This window comes from Apis laboriosa, unplaced genomic scaffold (genome assembly GCF_014066325.1).
Source record: "Apis laboriosa isolate Shangri-la unplaced genomic scaffold, ASM1406632v1 scaffold5_cov152, whole genome shotgun sequence".
Taxonomy (NCBI): domain Eukaryota; kingdom Metazoa; phylum Arthropoda; class Insecta; order Hymenoptera; family Apidae; genus Apis; species Apis laboriosa.
The window spans coordinates 7,654-32,164 of NW_025223857.1; the positions used below are offsets into that span (position 1 = coordinate 7,654).

At 32.9% G+C, this 24,511-nt stretch overlaps 1 protein-coding gene across 1 annotated transcript; it reads right to left on the reverse strand.

Annotated features, from left to right (window-relative positions):
* Positions 1–278: 278 nt before the first annotated feature.
* LOC122718240 (nuclear pore complex protein Nup98-Nup96-like) lies at positions 279–24,439 on the reverse strand. Its single transcript, XM_043943116.1, has 39 exons — positions 24,009–24,439; positions 23,679–23,753; positions 23,384–23,593; positions 22,428–22,670; positions 22,128–22,331; positions 21,958–22,041; positions 21,606–21,782; positions 21,336–21,460; positions 20,926–21,241; positions 20,417–20,600; positions 20,218–20,329; positions 19,622–19,741; positions 18,496–19,548; positions 18,261–18,404; positions 17,947–18,088; positions 17,660–17,845; positions 17,401–17,577; positions 17,019–17,248; positions 16,686–16,932; positions 16,399–16,536; positions 15,933–16,209; positions 15,583–15,846; positions 15,186–15,506; positions 8,138–8,210; positions 7,910–7,990; positions 7,753–7,827; positions 7,627–7,641; positions 7,450–7,557; positions 6,962–7,033; positions 6,676–6,817; positions 6,380–6,601; positions 6,184–6,277; positions 4,851–4,955; positions 4,614–4,726; positions 4,350–4,486; positions 4,057–4,226; positions 3,754–3,959; positions 3,325–3,619; positions 279–3,194 (listed from the first exon to the last, which is right to left on the reverse strand). Exons 2-39 carry the CDS (start codon positions 23,707–23,709, stop codon positions 2,912–2,914), a joined length of 7,176 nt encoding a protein of 2,391 aa, XP_043799051.1. The 5' UTR covers positions 23,710–23,753; positions 24,009–24,439; the 3' UTR covers positions 279–2,911.
* Between the last annotated feature and the right edge of the window lie 72 nt (positions 24,440–24,511).

Genomic DNA, 24,511 nt, shown 5'->3' on the forward strand with positions numbered 1-24,511 from the left:
CGATAAATAAAGTATTGGAAATATTTATAAAAATATAATTATAAATACGAGTGAGTAAGTGAGTAAAATGACGAATCGATACAACGATATACAACGATGTAACAAAATAAAGAAAAATATTTGATTTGCATGTGTATTTACTCGCTTAATTAGTTCGTGATTATTGTTAAAAAAAAAAAAAAGAAATGGTTAAAAGATTAAAGAGTTGAATATATAAAAGTTATATAGGTGCGCGGAATAGAGCACCTATATAATGGGCAGAATAACGAAGCGAAAAATTATCTTGCATTTAACTTTTATTATATAATATTATGCCGTATTTTTCAGTTACATAATTTTAATCGTGTTCGATATCCTCGTATAAATATACACGTACCTAAGAATATTTTTGGCACGTGTACACTTATACACGTATGCGTATGCGTAGCCTTGTGTACGCGTACCGCTGTGTATTTATATTCGTAACCGACTTTATTATCAATATACAAATAATGGAAGACATAGCAGCACCTAGAAGTGCTGTTCAAAAAACGACTTCTTATCTAAAACGTTCGTAAATTTTTTCTTCTTTTTCCCTTTTTATTATTTACGTTCATAACGACACTTTTCTTTTGCCTTATTTTCGTGGCTTCGTCCTCGATTCGCGTTCTATAACGCGTTAACGAACGAAGCGCGTTATATCTCTAACGGTCGTTTTACGAATAATAATGTGCTAAATGATATTATAGATAACCAAACTGAGAGAGATATACGCGTGGTAATAGAATACGTATTCCTTTTAATTTAATTTGATTCGTTCGTTATTTTACGTTTCGTTAGGCTATTCTTCGTTTTTTACGACTTTTTCCTCGCATAGACGACGCGTTATCGATCTTTCTTTTTCGTTTCTTTCCCTTATGTCCATTATCGTGACGATTATTATTTTTTTTTCGCTGCATCCAGATATTTTCGTCCAACTCGAATATTTGCGAATGTATGCAAATAATGTATGTATCTCTAAACGCGTACATGGTCGTTTTATCACCGACGACGCGTAAATATCGTTCGATGTACTTTCGTACTTTTCTTTCGATCGATACTTTGTCGTAAACGTTTGTGTTTTACCTTCTCTTTCTTATAAATTGATAAAAGAAAAACGCTACGTTCGATTTGCTCGTCGATCCTTGATTTTTTCGAGCCTCGTACGCGACCGATATTTTTTTTCTTTTTCTTCTCTATTGTTTCTCTATTGTTTTCCACGCTATTGCCCAATGTCTTTTATATCTCTAATGTAACAAGCGATAATTTGGAATTTAAATTGTAGAACGTTGTTCCGTGTATCGTGCCGCGTAACGTTCGAAAAAGAGGAAGAAAAAAGTATAATCGATACTTGCCCTAATAATTGCAAGCGTAATATCAAAGTTTAACTATGCAACGTGCGATACATTTATCGTAATATCGTCGTCTGAAGAAGACGTACGCACGCGTAAGTAGAATACGAGCGAGAATATAGAATCGATATTTTTGGCAATTACATCGAAAATTCGATGACGATGATGAAACGAGAGTGCGGGTCCGTTATGTTATTTCCAAACGCGAGTATATCGATATATATATATTGACGCGATATCGTTATGTAATTAATATTATAACTTACGTTTCGATAAACTTTCCCTTCCCTCGTTTCTTTTTTTTTTTTTTCTTTTTTCTTTTTTGCTTATTCTTTTGAACATGAAGGAAACAGGTGTCACGAAATAGGAACGCTTTGATACAATTTTTTCCATTTCCATTACTTCGACGAACAATGTACGCGCTCGGATCATTAATAATAATAACTAATCACACTCGTAAGTTTTATATACATATGTCGTACGCTTACGCGTGATTTATAAATGATGAATGTTTGATTCGTGTTTCCGTTATCTCGGAAAATATGGAAACGACGATAATGTTTCGGTTAAATTCGGTAATATAAATAAATAAAAAAAATAGTTCTCGCTTGACGCGACTAAGTCGAAAAAAAAAAAAAAAAAAATAACTCGATAAAAAACGATCGTGCTTATCGCCGTGATTATTATAGCCGGATTATTAAGAAATCGTTTTAAATATGCGTTTATGCGTATTGTCGTTTCCACTCTGCTCGATCCACGCGTCGTGATTACGCGTGACTTTATCGCTTTTTTTTCTTTCTTCCATATGTTACTGACTTAGATACGATTAGGAAATATTCACAATCTCTTTGCAACAAAACAATTTATAATGGGATATGTAATCATAGATCAACATTAATATTATGTATTTGAATATGTACACGTCTCTTTTTTGCGCATACACACGCACGCCTATCGAGACGTATGCGTGTGCATGCGTGATTGTTACGTACACGTAGAGTGCACGTGTATGTACACGAATGTGCACGTGTGAATTAACGTCATACGAACACGTATTATATTGTATGTATGACCGTAATTTACACGCGTAAACCTCCTTCCAAATATGCAAGTATGTATATATGTATGTATATTTATATGTGTATGTGTGTGTGTGTGCGCGCGCGCGCGTATATATATATATATATACACGTACGTATATACGTACATATGTACGCACGCATACACGTACGAATATATACCTAGTGTATATACACGTGCACTCGCTCGTTCATTGTTATGCACGTATTACTCAATTATATAGGTATTAAACCGATAAACTAGTATATCATTTTCATAACTGTTTCATAGAAACGGCAACGCTAAATTCATTTTCAAAAACGTTAATTCGTGGATATCTGTATTCATATTTATCTGTCTCTCTCTCTCTCTCTCTCTCTCTCTCTCTCTGTCCGTCTGTCCGTCTATCTGTCCGTCTGTCTGTTCGTACGTTAAATGTGTGTGCGTGTATATGTATAATAGAATCGTCAATTGGAACAAAGTCACGCGAGAGTGCTCGAAACAATTGCGACGATGAATAAGAAGAAGAAATGACAGGGACGATTCGCGCTACCGCAAAATTTGATCTCCATTTCTTCTGGATGATAATTTATACATTTGGGAGGCCTGCGACGATACAAACGTTCTCTTCTCGCGATACAAGCACCGGGTTCTGTCAGTGCCTCTATGGGCTCGATGCTCAATTGTTTACTTCCGCATGGACACAACGTGTCTACTACAAGCAAAATCAAGTTCGTATGGGGAATCTTTTGTACGCTGAATGGCCTGTAAATATAAAATAGCGAGGATAAATTTATCTATGATAATGATTAAATTTTTTAATTATTATCATTGTTGTATTTTAAACGGATAAAGATATTGATTTTTCATCATTAGCGTATGTAAATATACGTACCTTTCGCAACCGGTATCGTGACAATTGGTTAATTTCCCTTTCAACGGATTGCTTTGTCCGCTGGTATTCAATCTTTCGGGTTGTAAAATATAAAGATCCGTTTTTTTCTCGCATGATCTTAGCCTTGTTCGTAAATGATGCGTGGATGTAGCTCGTGTTGTACCAGGAGACACAGGGGTTGCAGCGGTAACAGTCAGAAGCCTTGGAAAATTTCCATCCGGTATTGGTTCGTCCGTCGCTTCTCCTCCTCCGTCTATCGCCAATGACTCGAATTCGTGAACTTGTCCGATCGAATCTTTTAAAAGTATATATATATATTTCTTATTTTTGTAACGATCGATATCTCAAAATGAAAATGTTATCATAAAAAGATCTTTCCATCCCCCCCTCTATTCTTTTTTCTCCTTAAAGATAAACTATATTTCTTACCATCCAGAGGTCTCACGGATTCACCGGCGAATGCGAATGCGACTTGCCATAAATTTTGAAAATTAAAGCCAAATGCCATGCTCCAAAGAAAATTTCCCAATATCGCGATCGTTTTCGCGATAGATTCCGAGAAAGTCCTCGATGCGGATGATTGATAAGATTCTTGTGGATTACATATACCTTGATAATCGGTCACTGTTACTTTTCTGCAATTAACGAATAAAAAAAAATACACATTCAAAATGTTTTTGGAATATTTTGTTCTTATGTTTTTTTATACACTCGAACATTAGAGATTTATACCTATAGATTCTGTCCTGAACTAGGGAATCCATTATAGTGCCGTCGATCTCACCGAAAAATTTTCCGGTATGCTCGTGACGTTCGCTGATTATGATAAATCCGTTATTGTCCAAGATATAACAATCTAATGCGTCGGAGGCGCAATTTTTCTTGCAATTCGTACCACTACACTGAAAGATGAATGGAAATTGTTTATTGAACAACTCGTCTTTTCGTTCGTTCGTAATTGTTTTATTTCGAAATAAATGAAAAGAAATTAGAAATAACGAATGGATAGGCAGACACAAATTTACCGTCGAAGTAATGTTGACGAAGCGAGAGGCCAGTGAAGAATGTTGAAACTGTAAACCTACGACAGCTGCTGGTGCTTTGTGTCCTGTCCCGATAAAAACCGCGTGAGTAGCGGTTACTAATGGATTGGGGCTGTCCGCTATGTGAAAAACATTTGGATAATTGATCGAAGAGAAAGAAAAAGATGATGGTAGTTAGAAATACGATTTTCAAAAATATTTTTAATTATATATAAATAAAAATGATTAGACAAAGGATGGACGTACCGGCGTTAAAAGGTACGCTGAAAACGAAACTATCCGGTTCTATGGAGTGTTGATCCACAGCGCGTTTATACCACGAGGAATCCATAGCTCTTGCATATTTCTCGGCAAATGGTCTGAATAAACGAAATGTTTCTTTTTCGATATCGGGTCGAGTAACGGTGTTAAAAAAAATAAAAACACGCGTAATTAATATAAATTAATAATAAGAAGATTCAACGACGAGCACTTAATATTTACGATTCATCGGTGTTATCTTCGGTTTGTTGATGCTCGTGCCAACGAAATAAGCCACTTCTAGTTGCGATGAAACTCCGTGTTACGCCAAATGTACTCGTTCCTTGGCTGTAAACATGAAACTAATTGTATGGAATGTAATGAAACAAATAATAAAATATGACACGACGTAAGAAAATTTTATATATATAAATACATATTAATTATTTATATATATATATATAAAAGAGCACAAGATATTGTTCTTTTCATCTATTGGACGATGAATATGAAGAAATCGCGTAACGATTCGATATTTTATTTTAATATTTTCACATAATATTTTGATAATTTTTCGCAAAGTTAAAAAGAAAAAGAAAAAAAGGAAGAAAAAGAGGAAGAAGAAATGATAGATTATAACAATACTCGATACCGTAGTATCTTTTTTTACGATAGTTTTCGTCGAAATTATTCGTCGATTTTATTGCTCGTTTATTGAAAAGAAAATTAGAAAGAAAAATACTAAGGTAATAAGAATAAGGATATATCGGACGTTTAGGAAAGTTTTCATAGGTGTGTATATGTATTGTAACGATCAACGATTAAAACGACATTTAGGAAAAGATCACCGTGCAATATCGACGAGTGCGCTTATACAAATAATTGTGCATAATGGATTACCTGTGCAGTAGAGCCATCAGTATGGCAATAGGGCTAGCGGTGGAGACACACAATATAAAATGTAATAAAAATATGCGATAAAAGACAGCATTTTAAATGAAAGAGATTGGCCGTTGCGCATAGTACGTGTCGCGTTGAAACGAAAAACATATATGGATATATTTCGGATATTAATTAAAAAGAGAAAAAGAGAGAGAGAGAGAAAGAAAGAGAGAGAATTAGAAAGAATTTGTAAAAAAATTTATTTCGTCTCTTCTTCCATTCTTCCTATTATCTTTCCTCGATTCTTTCGCTCCTCGTGATCGTCAGCCTACTCTCCTTCCTCCTTCTTGACTCGTTTCACGGATGACATTTCGACGTTAATCTCACTCGTTCCCTCTCTCTTTTCTTTCATCGCTTCACAATTTTTCGATTTCGATTTGAACAAAGGATGAATTTCGTTCGCCACACGATTATGCGAATCAACGGCAGGGGAAAAGTAGAGGCAGCGGTTTTATCATATCCAATAATATACATAAGTTATTCGACAATCAGTGCGTGAAAAAAAAACCGCGTGCTTGCTTGTGCATTGCGGTGCGTTGTCAATATGTATTTCCACTATATATATATATGTATATATAAGTATCCGCGCATGGAGGACATGCATCCGCGATTTCCACTTACGCAAACCACTTACTTTTGATTTTCTTCTTTGTGCATCGCACCTCTTTTGTTGAAACCATCGGTGACCAACGCGTCCAACACTAGGGATTGCACTAATTTCTTATCACCTGCGAAATCATCGATGATACATTGGTAAATAACAGATATCGTTATTTTGAATCGTATACGATATTGCGCAATCATAGCATTGCTACGTGACAAGTACATACAGTAATAAGCATCTTTGTCGGGTTTGCTCGCTTGTTTGTGATGCGAGCTTGGACTCCTTGGCCTCAAGGACATCCATTTCCATCCCGGGCTCCGCGTTCGCGTCAAGAAATGTAGAACGCGTTCTTCCGGGGACGGAAACCATTTCTCGGAAGCCGAACTATATTCGCAATACACCCAGTCGGGATGTACCTTCCAATTGTTCCCCTTAAAATACTCGGTTACTGAAAATATCAGACAAATCCGTTCGACTCGATGATTCCGATTGATCGATGGATACGTCGATCGTTTCACTTACCATTTATTATCGCATGCTTGATTTCTTGCTCGGCCAACAATTCAAACATACCGTAACCTTCGGGCAACGCTAATCCCAATGAAAATGGCGTTCCTTCTATCGATTTATAAAAATAATTGTGACGTCTGATGGTGACACGTTTCTGCGTGCATGTACCGGAAAGAAAATGCATCTACGTTAAATAATTGATTTCTTCTTTGTTGTAAATGTAAAAATGTATCTATATACGCGTTAAAAGATAAAGGAATTTAAAAAGGAGCGGGCTAAAAATATCATTCTCACTCACCATGTTATCGTAGTGAATTTTGATCGCAAAATTAGTCTCTCCTTCTTTTTGATCGATCATATCGCGCCTCAACTGTACAATGCGTGGAATAGAAAAAAAAAAAAAAATAGGACAAATACATAAATACATACACGTACATATAAGAAAAAAGGTATTGCTCGAACATTGGCTCGAGATAAGGTTATTCTCGATTCGTTTTTTCAAACTTGCAAAATGAAATTCCGCAAAGAAACGCTATAAATCCTTTATGTTTCTTCGAAATAGTTTAGCGACAAAGCGAGATCACGCTTCTATTCTTTCCTAAAGAACCTAAGTTTACGATTTGCTATCTCGTTTATGTCTCGTTTGTCTTCCTTTTTCTCGTGTCATTTGAGAACGAAGATAAGCCGAACGATAATAATAAATAATAAGAATCGTATCGATCCCAACCCAAGCAAATATGCGAACGATACTATTTACGAAACGATAGAATAAATTGAGACACTTACGTCGAGAAGAAGAGAATTGTTTAATGGATGTAATGGGCCGTCATATTCGGCGAGTTCGACTTCCGATAAGTCAACGCTGATATACGTAGGTTTTAACGTTTCCTCGTACTACAACGGAGGGAATATATTTTCATATATGCGTTTATAAATTGGTATATATTACATGTATGTACTTACGTCTATGTTTCCCGGCTGCGTCGATAGAAAGAAACGAAACGATGAGTGAAATCACGAAATGATTCATTTCGAAATGAATTTCTCTCTAAGGTGGCGAATCTTTTGTTCAAATTTACTGCTACTCACCAATGGTCGCAAATCCGGATGATATAAAACACGGCCGTTATTGTCGACGATAAAAGAGTATCCGTTGACACCTAACTGCACAAATCGACGTTATGGAAATTAATTATAATTATCGTTAATTTGAAAGCAAAATGATACCTTGTAATTTTTTGCTTACCTTGTAAGGGGGAACCAATTTCTGTATCTCTTCTACGGGTACATCGGTGCCGACGATACCCAATAAATTAGCTGTCTTCACCTGCGATATCGTGATTATGATATTACAATTGCGAGATGTATGATTACACGTACTTTATAATGCGTCTTCGAGTATTTGAAATTGAATGTATATAAAAATGTATCGAAAAATATAATTGCAAACGATCGGACATAATGCTTTGATTACCGTATAATTTCGTCGATCTAAAATAGGCGCCGTGACCGACGTCATTAACTGTCCGATATTCTCTTTGCCATATCTGCTGCTCTAAAACGGAAAGAAAAGTTGCTTTTAATATAAATAATAAATAATATATAGGAAACGATTAAAAATGAGAATCTTTGATTTGCACACCTTTCCACCGACGTAAACCGGACTCCAATGAATAGGGTGCTCGTGTTGATACAATACCATAGGTCGAGCAAGCACCTTTACGTATTCGAAGACTTTGCTTCTAATGTCTTCCAATTCGGTGATCCTTGCATAGAATCCTAATTACGTGTATAAATACGATTCGAATGATATCGAACGAATTTTGTAAAATTGTACATTTTGGTCGATAGAAGAAGAAGAGAAAGAAGAAGGAAGAAAAGAAATAAAAGAAAAGTAGGATTACCTTTGTTGGCGCATGCTGTGTTGCGTAATTCCGGACTTTTGTCACCGCCAATTAGATATGTGAAGATACGAACAGGCATATGAGGCCAGTTGTATCGTTTTATCACCTCTGTTGGTAAACCGGCATTGTCGGCAGTAATTAACATGATCGCCTGGTTGCACTGGCTTCCTTGCCCTGTTCTGTTGTATCTGTGCAAAATTTCAAAAGCAGTCGCGAGAGCAGCGGATATATTTGTCGGTATTTCTTCGTGTTTCATAGAACTCGTCGCTATTTTCAAATCATGCACGTTTTCCGGCGATGCTTGCACCAAACTATCCTTGAAGCATTGTACGATCTCCTCTGCGGTGTCTCCGTAACGGTAAACGTTAACGTAATCGTTCGGACCTAACGTGTCGAGGATAGTTTTGACCGTGGTTACGGCTAGCCGTTTGTTCCTTTCCGATACGTAGCACTCGATATCGATCAATATGGCCAAATCTTTGGGGCTATTTGCGGCTCCGACGAACCAATCGGAAATTCGAAATTCGTATACATCTCGAATAGCTCGACTTTTGTCCGCAGCGAAAGTACGATCGTTGACGGGTGGCCAGGAAATTGCTGAGAGAAGAAGAGAAAATGCTATGGTGACGAAACGACAGAGTTGAAATTAACGAAAGTGAAGGAGAAAAGAAATCTTGGATTTGGTTACCGGGAAAACGTCTTAAAAATCCTGAAGTTGCGCCGTAATATTGCCAAGAAAGCGAAGAATCGCTTTCGTAATTATTAACGAACAATAAGTCCAAATATTCGCTCCATTGAATGCCAGCGGCTACTTCGCGATCTGAAAGAAAGGAAATATTAAACTTGCGCGTCTTTTTTATCAATTATATATGCAATTTTGTTTTTTAATTACCAATTTGTTTCACTCCGTCCGGTAATAAAACCGTGGAAAGTGTAACGTTTACGGCTAAATGATCGAAATGTCGATTCGATGAAAGGAAAGTTTCTTGTACGGTTATCGATGCTTTTCCTTCTCCTGAAGAAGAGTCGAAACGTTGAGAAGCGTAATACTTTGGTGCTACATTTCCGTCTCTGGGTGCCGATACAGCCGCTTGTTCGGCGCTCTCCACCAATCTCTACAATTGCGTCGCGTTAATTAATACCATAATAATACATGACAGATGTATTTCGTTTCTCGCGATACGATAATTTCACTTTCTTACCATAACAGCGTTCATTTTAAAATCTAACATGTTTTTCACTTCCGCAGCCATTTCTCGTACTAACAGGACACCATCTTTTTTTACAACTTCGGCCTCCATATCGTGATATTTCTACGATCAAAGTTGAGTTTTTCATATATCGTATTATTTTTATATTTGTCAATTTTACTTTTCTTTCCAACGTGTATACATATATATATATATATATATATATATATATAACTCGCTAATTTTCTATCGAAATAATAATTGATAAATATCGAAGATTTTTACCAATGGATATACGTAATAACGAAATAAATGTCGAACGTTTAATTCAACTGTTAATTTCAAATTAATAACGATTAAGAATATAAGATATGTCGTGTTATCTATTCACGAGCAATTTCCTTACCCTTTGTATTTCACTCATTTTCGTAACTTGTCTGCCAAATTCCCATAAATCCACTCCAAATTTCAATGCCCAGTTTTTCACTCTGCAATGTAATAAGAATAATCATTTATTCCGTGATACGAATCTTTCGAAACCCTTAATTTATCTTTTCTTCGATTCTTCGAAAAAAAATTCTTCGAAAGAATGTTTTTCCATTTATTTTCTTCATTTAGAGGACAAGGATAAAGAATAAAAAATGCAAATTAACTTAATTTTAATTTTAAAGATAAATATCGATAAATAATTGTAAATATATATCGTTAAACGCATGGGGAAGAAAGCAATATTGTTGGATCGATCTATAATTAATTGGATCTGAATTTGGCAAAAATAAAGACAATTGATCCGATAGATAGATCCGTTTCAACGAAAATCAACGATTATTCCGCCTATCACCTTTTATACGTTATATATCTTAACGCGTAAATTAGTACCATTGATGCAATCCTATGTACGTAGTTACGTGCATGCTCACGTGCGCACGCACGTAGGTCGTACGCATACACGCCGATTCTGATCCTCGTTAATCGACTGTGTACGCATAACTCTACGCGCGCCTGCGTTCTTTCCAATTCTCGTTTCTTTCTGTACACGATTATTGAAAATTGGTTGGTATAAATCAGAAATTAGAAACACGCGAACAAATATATATGATATATCTGTATCACACGCTGTAACATCACATTTTTTTCACCTTTTTTTCATCCCCTAACCACGTTCCATATTTTTTAATTTTAATTTTTTTCATTGATAATTGCGTTCGATCAATTACTATGCTACTTAATATGTAAATAAGGGGGATGCTCGATGGAGTATTGTTAAACGAAACCAAGATACTTTTTTCTTAAGATATTCTACCCACTCTTTCTCTTCTATTCTCTACTTTTTTTACTTTATTTATACCGGCTTAATCGAATCAATCGTTTTGTATATTAAATTCTACTAGTTTCGATAAATTAACTAAATTAATCGTAAACCTAAGAATTATGCCTAATATGTGTAAAAAAAATGATTCTTACTCGTTATGAGGTATATCCTCTTCTTGCTGATAACTTGATTTGATCCATAACAGTAACAACACTCCATAGTGTACAAATTTTTTGACGGATAGAAACATTATTTCGATGCTATCGACCAACACCCGAATACAAGTAAATGATGAAACGAACGAACCAATCTTTTAAAAGAAACGTATACGTTAATTTAAAGTAACTTCTCGAAAAAAAAATTAGTCTTACCGCTCCCTCGTAGTAGCGATCGATCGGCCGGAACACGCGAGTCAGCGTTACGTGCGTAAAATTTACCGTTTCGATGGAATCTTGTTTATCCGTTTATTTGACACACAACTTTGTAACGCTTGTATACGCTAGTACGTAGAAGTTTGTACATATGTATCTTCACCTTCTTTCATCTTCTTCTTTTAACATTTTTTCTTTACACCTGACGGTCGAAACTACGCTAATAGAATGGTCGTTGAACGTCAAAAATCCCTTTCATTTCATTACGCACGTTTTCAACGTTTTCTTCTCATAAATACTTAAACGTATTCTTACGCCAAGCATTGTCCAATCGAATTTTAAATCTCTATCTTTCAATTTCAAATCGAATCATTGTTCAAATGTGTCGTCGACAGCGAGACGACGTAACGCCGACGACGACGACGACGATGACAACGACGAGGACGACGACGACGACGACGGCGACGACGGCGACGACAACGATAATCACGACGGTCACAACGAGAACGATGACGAAAACGATGACAATAATCAAGATTTAAGCAAAAAAAGAGTAGTCGATTAATTCAAGTTTAACGGCACGTAATAATTCACCTCCAACATGCAGTTCTCTTGATCGCAAACATTTTACACGATACAGCAACCAAAGTTTCTCTCAATAATTGAATTAATTGAAAAATAAAATCGTCTTCGACGTACGCGCGTATGAATACCCGATCGACCGATCGCCCGAAGGACCGAACGACTAACCAAGAGATAAAAACGAAAAAAAAACGATCCTACGTCAAACCACCTCCTGGACCGTAAGTCGATGTTCCTCTTTATTATCGTATCCTTCCCAAATCAACGTATATTTTCCTTTTCACGAATAAATTAGACATGGTTCAATGCGATGTCGACACAATTCATTTGTGCGATTCACGATTGCACAACCGATTACCGCCTTGTCGCGCGATCTCTCAAGTATGTTCACACCGTAACGCGCAGAGAGCCCGAAAGAATGAAGGACGAGGGTGGGACAAGAGAGTAATTGTAGAGAGAGAGAGAGAGAGAGAGAGAGAGAGAGAGAGCACGGAGGGGGTGGATACGATGCAAAGAAGGGGAATACGGAGGAGTTGAAAGAAAGAAAAAATGATAGAAAAATCAAGTATTTGCACGCGTTACGAGCGTGTTACACGATATGATATACGAAAATATCATACGGTGAAAATATACGTTGTTTACGAATAAAGAAAATTAATTATTACGCGCGAGATAACTACGTTTCGATGGCACTTTCTCATGAAAATCGGGCAAAGATGGTGTACAAGTCGCTTTATGCTCGAACCAAAGGTGGCTGGTTAGTTGTCTAGCGCGCGCGCATTACTCTTACTACGCTACTACGTTGACTCGAACGTTTTGGGAGTAACGCTATTCTGTTGGTGCGAGCGCGTGCTCGCAACACCCCTGAAAACGGGAATGTAGGTAGTAGACGAATATCAGCTAATGGTAATGGTAGTAGTGTCGTTGGTGACATCGACAGCAGCGGAGATGGTGTGCTGGTGGTATGTAGTAGGGATGATGGCGATGGAGGCTGCAACGATGAAAGCGGCGACAACAGAGGCGCAACGACTGTATCGGGGGTAAAACGGAATTAGGGGAAGAGAAGCTTAGATTGACGATAACAAAATGGGGAAGATAGAAGGTGAAAGTTACTAGATATGAAAACGAACAGAGGCTATAGAAGAGAACGGTCGAACATCAATCGCGAAGAAACTGTTCTTTGCGAAAGAGTTAAAACGAGCGAATCGACAACATCGACGCTGAGAAGAAAATCTGTGTATCAAAGATGATTGAAACCGAGTCGGATGCGCAAACTCGGTATCATTGATTTAACGCGTATTTATATTTTCAACGCGATGCCAACTTTCTAAATCTTGAACATATCAAAATTTTTCTTTTTTTCTCTCTTTTCTTTTTTTTTTTTTTTTTTTTTTTTTAATTTCAAATGTAAACATCATTAAAAAACATCATCAACTTTCTCTTATCTTTAAAAATATACAACGGAAATAAAGATATAAAAGATATACTATGATATATTCGTTTCAAAACAAAAGTATTAAAATATTGTGTTAAGTATTAAAATATGGACGTATTTCGCTGTTTACATTTTAAAAATACATACAACATGATACACGGATTATTTATTTTTAATAAAATGTTTCTCGAATAAAACGATCGAATCCTAACGATCATTTATCAAAAATTTTTATCGCATTTTGAACTACTTATACTGATAACTGCTTAATCTTACGATACTAATCGCGTATACCTATCTTCTATTTTCAATTCCCATTCGTTTATTTAAATATCTATAAATACAGAATATCTTAAGTAACAAATTGTAGAACATAATCACCTTTAATAATAGAAGTTATAAATTTATCCTATTCGATATTATTATTATCCTATTATTATTATTATTATTATTATTATTATTATTATTATTATTATTATTATTAATATTATTATTATTACTATTATTAACACTATCATTCTCATAATTACATGCTCCATTCGTTACGATTACTTATTACGATCATAATCATCGTTACTTTTATATAAATCATTATTATAATTATTACTACAAAATCATAGAAAATAAAAGTATGTAATTGTTTATTTTGGTTAAAAGAGTAAGAAAATGGTTATTACTTGTTAATACAATCGCCTATAAATTTCTGTAGAAAACAAATTTATGCTGCTTGATATATGATTTCATTTACGCGCATATTAACAATAGGACGAAGTTCCTGTTGTGCATAATCTTCGGGTAATGGTAATTGAGATACCAGTTGAAATATCGATGTAGATCTATTCTCGTTCGATTGTAACAAACTTCTAGCCAAATGTAATGTTCTCTTTGCAATTTCCGCTTGACAAAGCCTGTCGTAAATAATAATTATACATGTATAATAATTATCTTAGCATTATCTTAGCACGATATAAAAATGATATAAAAAAATACATGATATAACAAAATACATTATAAAGTAAAAGAAAGAAAAATAATGATTTATTCACCTGTGTTTAGCAGTTGGACATGGAAATTGATTGATTTTCGATGGAAGACTTGATAATCGCTGTTTTAGCGATTCTAATTTAGAACTTATTCCGCGTGGATCAGCACCGCGTAATAAAGATTCGACATCCATAGTTATTTCCATATATTCCCAAAGTAATTGTCCTTGATAAGTCCACCCGCTTATAGTGCTACTGTACTCCGAAGGAATCAGCGGGCGTAATAAATCGCGCAAATAATCGTAATTTTCTGAATATGAATAATATATATAAATAGAGCGAGAAATAAAAGATAACAAAGAGTTTGAAAATAAAAGGAAGAATAAAAATTGCATAAGAATTGTCAAAAGTATCTATTTCGAAAACATACCGTTTATAATAATATCCGCTGCTAAATGTTCAATGATAATCTCGTGAGCTCTGTTCCATTGTTCCGCTTGAATAAAATAAAAAGCTGCTTTTCCGTACCTGCAAATAAAAAAAGAAGAAAATTCAAAATTTTATAAGAACGATAAGGATTAATAATGATGATGGATCAACGATCATCGGATCACCGGAACAATTTCTAAAAAATTTTTTATTTTTATATATACATATAATTCGGAACATAACGCATAAACGCATGAAATAATGAAAATGTAGAATACCGTTATCGATAATATATTATACATAAAGTTTTACGAACCTCTTAGCTACGTAACTTTTCACGGCTTTAGCCTGATGAATCCAAATTGAAGGTATACCTAGTTCTTCCCGTAAAAATTTTTCTCTCTCGATAGGATCGACGGAATCAGCGATTTCGTCTATTTCAACGTGACGTTGCAATAAATTCATTACCGCAGTTTTTCTTTTTCCGGCATCTTTCAAATGCAACATCACAAATATAGCCCAATGCCAAAGACCGTGTGCTTCTAATTGCGTTGCAAAATTAACATGTGTTAAAGTAGCAACATATTCCGAAAGATGTGAATAGCCCAAAGCTAAAAGTACTTGCTGCATCAGCCAACTGTAATCAAATTGAACCATTTGAAATTATTATCCAAAATTGAAAAATTGAAAAAAAAAAAAAATCGATCGATTACCTGAGTCTGTAATCCAATGGATCGGCAGTATGCGTTGCTGGATTTAATAGTTCTCCTAATGTATGATTGCCAGTGCAAAATAATTTTAATAGATGAAAACATAGATCGTATATTGATTTTCCACTATTTATTTCAAGTTCGTAATCATCTCCTTTGTATTCGGGTTTCGGTATAGTTGTATAAGCGCACGAATCACTTGTATCGAAAGACATTTCGTAATGATCTAATATATCTCTTATCGAACCAGTTGGAGATGAAAAATACCTACAATAAATATGCGTAATATACATTCTAATAATTTAATAAAGCTATAAGATACGTTGCATCGCTTTAGAAAACATGATATTTACGACAAATGAACAGCTAATGCTCTCTTCCAGTCGAAACCTTCGCAGACATTGATAATACCATGTTTACTGGGCACGAGTGGTTCACCCGCTATCAATGCGTAAAGTTTTAATCGATCTAACGAGATTTTTTCATCAACGTGGTCACGTCGCCATAATGCAATTTGTTGCTTTATTAATGCCTTTATAGGCATTCCACTGCATAATTGTGCCATTAATAAAGCCAAACAATGATCGCCTACTTCTCGCGCAGTTTTACATGCCTCTTCTAATTCAAAAGCTTCGTTTCCACCGACGGCGGGTAAAAAAATAAAACAAAAAATAAATAAATAAATAAATAAAAAAGAAAAAAAAAGAAAAATTTGAAAAAGAACATAATTATATTATACGTAACTTTATATTTAACTTAAACGAATTAAAAAATTGTGTGAAACATAACGGGAGATTTTTTGTTACAAATGATACGTACCAGATAGTAAAAGCAATATCTTTGTTTCGTTACTAACATTCATATCCTCCCATACAAGCGTTTTTCGTATAACATTTCTTAACCATTCCCCGAAAGCCTCTCGTCGTGCTATTACGACACTATGATCTTTCGGATTTTCTAAAACAATGAAACGAGTAATTTATATTAATTGCATGTAATTTTCATTTTTTATATGCATATATGTTGAAAACAAAAATAGATGACGATATAAGCCTAAATGTGAAAAAAAAAAATAAATGTGAATAAAAATTATCTATAAATCATACCTGAAGCAACATTTATATCAGGTAAAGTCCCCCAAAGAGCTACGCATAGTTTCCAAACATTAGCAACGTACGAAGCAAAACAATCTGTGCTGAACTGTTCCGCGAATTCTTCGGCTAAACTACAATGCGCGTGTAAAGCCATACTTGCTTTATTAACATCTGTATCTACGTCAAAAATTGGGCAATCTCCTTCTTGATTCATTACACGATGGGACAATTGAATTTTTAGATGACCTTCTATGCTTTCCTTAAATAATATTCATAAAAAATAAAAACAAAAATGCAAATATTATTATTTTTAATTCTACGCAACATGCTAAAAGTGAAATTTACCTTGAATATTTTAACGCGATCATCATCGGTTCTGTTACCACCCAAGATTTGAATACGTTGCACTATCGCAACAGATGATGTATCTTCTGGGGAACGACCACATACATAAGATCCAATTTCTTCGAATGGACTATTTAATGCTATCTCGTCAGCTTGTTTTCTAGTGTTCAATGTAAGTAACGTTAAACCGCGTCCCCAACTCGGCTTGAACATTCTTCCCATTTGTATGCCTAAATAAATACGTAAACAAGTAAATACACATTTATATTACATTAACCACGTAATTTAAAAAATTCAACATACAACGATACAAAAAAATGTTATATAACATATATAAAATATTATAATAACATACAAAAATATTATAATGAAAATATTTTACCCATATCGGCAACAGAACGAGATTCTAGTTTGTGTATAATAGACTTTGATAACGGAACGGCTTCAGAAATCCATTTAAAAATTATAATCACAGGAGAAATCGAAGGATCCGGTAAAACTTTTTCATATATCGATGATTTTTTAGCAATAATATCCATCGAGCGTTTCATCTTAGAATCTATAATATAAATCGATTCTTTTTTAATTTTCGAAATGCATAAAATATTCATTTTATATTATTATTATTAATCTGAAATTACCTAACTTTGAAAGTGCTGGTTCTTCGTAAGTAATCGTTGGTGTATGATGAATCGTCAAATTTGATCGTAACATCAAATTGTAATTTGATTCGTATTTTTGATCCTCATCGATTTTTTGAACAGTATTGATGAAACTTCGCAAAGAACTTTTATGACCAGAAGAAAGGAATAATCTACGATTTGATTCTGAAATAATATTTCAATTTCGAATAAAGATATATTGTAAGATTCGTTGTAAAAATCAGAAAATGAATAATATAATTTTTATATATATTATAAAGTTTTACCTTGATCATAAATCTCTTCGTCACTACCGTCGAAGAAGCTAGCTTTCATTAATTGCAATTTATGACTGTCGGTACCCAAAATGCGAGCACTATCACCAGTTGGACTTATCGGTAATCGTTTTTCCTGATTATGATCTATATCCTATAAAAAATTTATTCGACATTTATTAAATCTCAATGCATTTACTTAAATAATAAATATAAAATTTATATTTATATAAATATATATATAATAATAAAATATAATAAATAATAAAATTTCTATTTCATTATAATTTCTGTAAATAATTAAATGATTTTAATTAAAATCTCACTAAAGCTTTTGGCTGCTCCAGCTTAGCCGCGCATTTCTGTTGAGTTGTGGTGCTCAGTTTTAATCTTTTTGTATCATTCACTGTAGGGACATTATTATCATCTTCGTCCGAATCGCTTAGACCATATTTAGAAAAATGATCTACCTAAACGATAAGTATAAAGTAAAAATAATGATTACAATAAGAAAGCAAATATGAGATTATGAAACCATATAAAATTGATTTCGAATATTACCTTAAAAACCCAAGAACCAGTTTCGGGGCGATATTCTAAAAATTTGGTATCGTGTTTTGCTGATACTCTTCGTAATTTTTCCTCATAACCCATTGCCAATAACCGACAGGGATCGGTAATATCTTTATGTAAAGATTTATCGTGTGGCCATACTTGATCTAAAGTAACTTGTGCTTTACGGTTTAATCCTTGCCCTATAGCTGGTTTTTTCTCGTCGTCTGGATAAATGATAACTTCTTTGCGTCGAAAATGTACGATATCATCTAAATTGAGACCGTATATATCAAATGATTCAGGGAAATATACATTTCCGTAACCTTCGCGACCAACTGTGAAATTTGGTACGATACACTTTTCACCATCAACATATTCGTGTAATTCGTCAAGTGATGGAATTGTGTAATAACCAACACGTGTCAACGTCACTTTTGCTGCATTTGTTTTCCCATTAGAATTTTGTAACGTTGAAAAAGAATTTTCATCTAATTCTTGACTCGAATCAGAATTTCGAATCACAATATCCGTTTTATCGACGAGAGACGAATTCTTTATAGACGTATCCACAGAAGTATTAATTTCAGAGCATATTTGATTTGATGGACTGGCATTAGCATAAGGTCGCAATTCGCTAATTGTATTGTTTATCATTTCTTCGGATAATACGTTCGGACTAGAGAGCAATGAACGTTGTCCGTCGAATGATTCTTCGTTTAAATTTTTTGCATTCGCATTTCGTGGAAGACTTGTTTTCAACCATGATGAAGATGATCTTCGATCATTTGTTAATTGTCGATTATTATCCTGACTATGATTCTCTTTATCTATAGTTTCGATAGTTGTATCTTCGATATATGAATTCGTCATGGATGATCTCTCTTCTCCTTTATCAGAAGATTGTAAATTTTTCGTTGCATTATGAGAATTTTCAGTAGGTGACGAAACTATTGAATTCAATATCGATTTTGGACGTAACACTAAACGCTTTGCATTTGGACGAGGTTGAAACGCTTCCGAAAGTGGATCTTCCTCTTCAAGACCTTCGAATATTGATTTCTACAAAAATTCGTTATAAATATTCGATATATTTTAATTATTTAAAAAAATTTCCGTGATATAAAGATTTTACCTTAAAAGTCACTTTGATTTTCGGAGATTTATTATCAGCAGTAACTTTATATTGTGGACCGTTTAACAGTTTAGAAGGTGCGTTCGCCGGTTTTAGTAACTCTTCTGTTTTACCAGAAGCCTAGAATTATATTATATTTATATCATATTATATACAATATTCAAACGTGAAACACTTAAAATTTAGAAACATGCAAAAATATCGAATTGAATTGGGTTTCCAAAATGAAAATACCTCAAGTGATTCAAGATTGTCGGGATTCCTGAGAAATTTGATTGTTTTTTTTAATCATATAAATAAGTATAGTTTCAAAATGTTATTCTCGAAATTTTTAAGAATCCTCGTATTTTCAGGAATCCCAAAATTTTCATGAATTATGAGATATTTTTCTAGATTAAAAATTACTCCCGATCCAATCTGATCTGATCTGATCTCTTCCCGTATCATCTCTCGATATTTTTTTTAGATTCTCTTGCTCTATCGTTCTTTAAAGTAAAAGTTATTTTTGACGCTCTCTTATACATTTCTATTTTAATTATTTTCAAAGTTAAATACAGGAATTAGAGAAATAGTGCGAAAATGAGAAAATAATTTACCGGTAAAAGATTTTTTAATAACGGTGAATCTCCAAATGGCGCAGACACCAAAGCCAAAATTTGTTGATGCACTGGTACCGTCCCCGAATTCTTTGTTTGATTAATATTACTCCTGAAAATGAAAATATATTTTTTAATAGATTTCGATATTTATATATATACACGATAAAAATCAAAAATAAAAAATTTGATATAATACCCAGCACCAAGTAATCCTGTTCCAATACCCGTTCCTACGTTTGTATTAGTTCCAAATGTTGAAGATCCGAACGTCCCCGCTGTATTAAATGTTGCATTGTTACCAGTATTTCCAAATAAACCACCTGGTTTTTGTTGAGCGAATAAAGTAGAACCACTACCCAACATCAAACTTGTATTTGTACCTAAATTAAATAATATAATAATATAAAATAAATTTATATCATTCATATAATTGGAAAATTATTTTATTATGCTTTATTTATTATATATGCTTTATTATGTTATATTCTCTCATCAGTTTTGTTGAAAACAACTTATGACAGATAGAAAAAGAGTGAGATCATTTTATGAGATATATTTTATTAAATAAAATATTAATTAAAATTTTATAAGAAAAATGTTTAAATGATAAATAAAAAAAATTTTAATAAAAATGTAAACTATTAAAGGCTTAATATATTGATTTAATTCTAATAATAAAATAAATATACATATATATAAATTTACCAAGTCCGGATGATGGTGTAGAAGTCGAACCAAAAGAGAATCCAGGTGTTTGTCCTGTAGGTTTAAAAGGTGTATTAAACAATGAAGCACCGGAATTTTGACCTGCAGTGAAACCTGTTGTAGTTCCAAAAGTTGATGGTGTAGTCGAGCCGAAAGACGAAGTCGTTCCAAAACCAATTGTTCCAGTTGATTTGGCACCAAATAAATTAGTACCAGTATTGCTCGATGGTGTTTGACCAAAATTAGAGAATGCAGCGCTAGACGAAGTGGAAGGTGCATTGAAAGCCGATTTATTTTGATTAAATAAACCAATACTCTATAAAAAAAACAATAAGAATAAATAAGAATATTAATATGCAGTCATGGACAAAATAATAGAATTTTTATTAAATATTTCTTGTTTGCATTACCTGATTCGATTGCGTTGAACCAAATGTAGGACCGAAACTAGTGTTTTGTCCCGTATTGATACCGAAACCTGTACCAGTATTTTGATTAGTATTGCTGGCTGCAAAAAGTGGTGTTGGAGCTGCTGCTATAAATAAAAATAAACTGTTATATTTTTACAAAAAGATATAATTTTTATGTCTTTACATATATCGATATATCGAAACAATAAAATAATGCTAAGTATATTGAAATCAATATTATTAATGATAAATTATGAATTTGATACTTACTACCAAAAGGTTTCTGGGTATTACTACCAAATAAATTTGTGCTTGGAGTAGAATTGAAAGCGAAATTATTTGTTGTTGTTGTCGCTGGTGTACCGAAACTTGTTATAGGCTTTCCAAATAAGCCACTTGAACCAGATTGTGTGGTGGCTCCAAAACCTCCGCTTATTCCACCAAAACCTAATTTAAGATAAAAAAAAAAAAAAAAAAAAAAAAAAAAAAAAAAAAAAAAAAAAAAAAAAAAAAAAATATTAGAAGGAAAAATTAAATAATAAAAATAATTCAATTTTAAAACCATTAAATCTTAAAATACAATATCTAATACGTATACAATAACTAATTTGCATTAGATTACCCGTTGTCGCAGTACTAGTACCTGCCCCTGCATTGCCAAAAGGTGAAGGTTGTGCTGGTGTACCAAAAATTCCTGTACCAGGTCCTAATCATCAAATGAAAGAAAGATAAATAATTGTACAATATAAAATACGAATCTTTTTTGTCAGAAATTTTGATATATAAGATTACCTTTTCGTCCCACAGAATAATCCTCAAAACGTAACTCTTCGTAAGATTTTGATTCATATTCTTTCATTGATGCGATACACCAATGCCTCGCCGATATAGTATGAGATATACCATTCTTGGACATAGAATCGGTAGTAATCACAGGAGTAAATTTAACAACGGTACCGGTCATACTTGTGGTTGTAGTATTTGTATTACCAAAACCTAAAACAGAAACAAAGCAGAAATAATAAAAGAATAGATTCTTCTTATCATAGATTCATCTTATCATAATAATATGATTAAATATTATGGACATACCAGGTGTTGTACCAAATAAATTAGTATTTCCAGTAGTACTGCTTTGTCCAAAAGGAGTAGTTTGTTGAGTTGACTGTTGAGGTTGTCCAAATAAATTTGTTCCAGATGTAGCGCCGAAACCAAATCCAGCCGGTTTGTTTGATTGACCAAATGCTGAAGTTGCCGTACTTGTACCAAAAAGATTTGTACTTGCATTTTGCTGAGTACCGAATAAATTGGTATTGGTATTTGTTGTGCCAAACCCTATAAAAAGACAAAAAAAAACAATTATATTTTTTATTATCCAATTTATAAGGAACTAATATTAGGAATATAAAAAGGAACTAAAATAATAATTTCATTGATAATACTAAAACTTTAATAATCACTTATTTATATTCTCATTTTTAAAAATTTAAAAGATTTTTAAATAAGACTAATTTTTTTTCTTTAGACATTATATTAAAAATATTTCACTTTATACATATATAAATAATAATAAAATAATAATACAATAATATTTTATTAATATATAATAGAATGATACAATATATTTTAAAATTGAAATTAAATTAAATATTTCTAATAAAATATATATAAATATCTCAAAATATTAGTTTTGATTAAAAAATAAAGATTACTTCTTTAATTAATCTAATCTAATATAATATAATCAACTTTTGAAAAACTATGAACAATTTAAAAATAAATAGAATTAAAACTATATATAATATGCAATTGATTGATTTCATAAATCAAATTCAATTAATAAATAGAAATATAAGCAAAAATATCAAAATTTAAACTTTTGCTATTCCTGTTGTATTAATCTATTGAAGAACATTAATTTTAAAAATTAACAAATCTTGTTGAAAAACTCAATAAAAGATTGCATTAAAATTTTGATACTTATGTTATTAAGCATTTTATATAAAATATATTTTACCAAATATATCAAATAATCTATAAATTGTTACCTCCAAAAGATGGTTGAGTAAATGCAGGTGGAGTTGTAGTATTACCAAATAAGCCACCAGTAGTAGAGCTCGCAGGTTTTGAACTAAAGAGAGAAGTATTACTACTACCAAAGACTGGTGCAGCACCAGTGCCAAAACTTGTTGTAGTGATTGGTTTACCAAATGCCGACTGTCCAAATGGACTGGATTGTGTAGCTGTATTGAAACCACCTTTAATAATAAATTAATTATAATAATATGTAATTAATTTATATAAAAAAAAATGGATTAAAAAGTTATTATTTGTTTTACTTACTGAACGATGTACTTCCAGACTGCCCAAACATACTTAATATAATGATCCTGATTTTCTTTTAACAATTATTGACACCTGCAATAAATTACTAAGGAAAAATATTCGAAATAAATATTTCAAAATAATTTATAAAATTTATAAAAAAATTACATTTAAATTTACTAAAATTATTTTACGCATTTAAAGCAACATGTTGTATAATATAATATATATATAATAATATATCAACTGTACATGTATAACATACGTATATTATATCTCATATATATTTTCTGAGATTTATTAAGTATGATCGAATCAAAGTAATATATGAAAATGCAAAATACTTACGCGTGATAATGTTACGGTTAATATTTTTTTTTTTTTTTTTTTTTTTCTTTTAAAACGTTAGGAAAGTTACCGTTATTACAGTAGTAGGCACAAGTTGTCATTCACTGTAATTGTAAATCATTTGTCAGAATTGTTATGAATACATTAAAACCGCTCATTAAAACTTTATATAAAGTCAATTCTTCGCAAACTTTACATCTTATTATATTTGTTTTGGTACAATAATTATATGAAAAAGAGGTTACACAAATCAAATTTTAAACATTGATACCTAAAAATTCAACAAACGAAATAATATGAAAAGCGATAATGTATAGCTTCGCGAGATTTGTACCTTCTATTCAACTACTGATTACTGATTATATACATACGATTACTGACAATTCTACCGCATATAAATCACATACGCGTAATATACGTCGTAAAATTGCAAATCTCGAAAATCGATCGATAATACAGTAACAATATTATAATTTTCATACCAATAAATCGGTAACAATCAG

Excerpts from the sequence above, each read along its gene's own strand:
- LOC122718240 (XM_043943116.1), bottom strand. The coding sequence starts at position 23,709 with ATGTTTGGGCAGTCTGGAAGTACATCGTTCA. Across the intron at positions 17,249-17,400 it reads TCGTTCTGTTGCCGATATGG|GCATACAAATGGGAAGAATG; the intron begins GTAAAATATTTT and ends GTATTTATTTAG. Across the intron at positions 6,278-6,379 it reads CGACAAAGATGCTTATTACT|GTGATAAGAAATTAGTGCAA; the intron begins GTATGTACTTGT and ends ATGATTTCGCAG.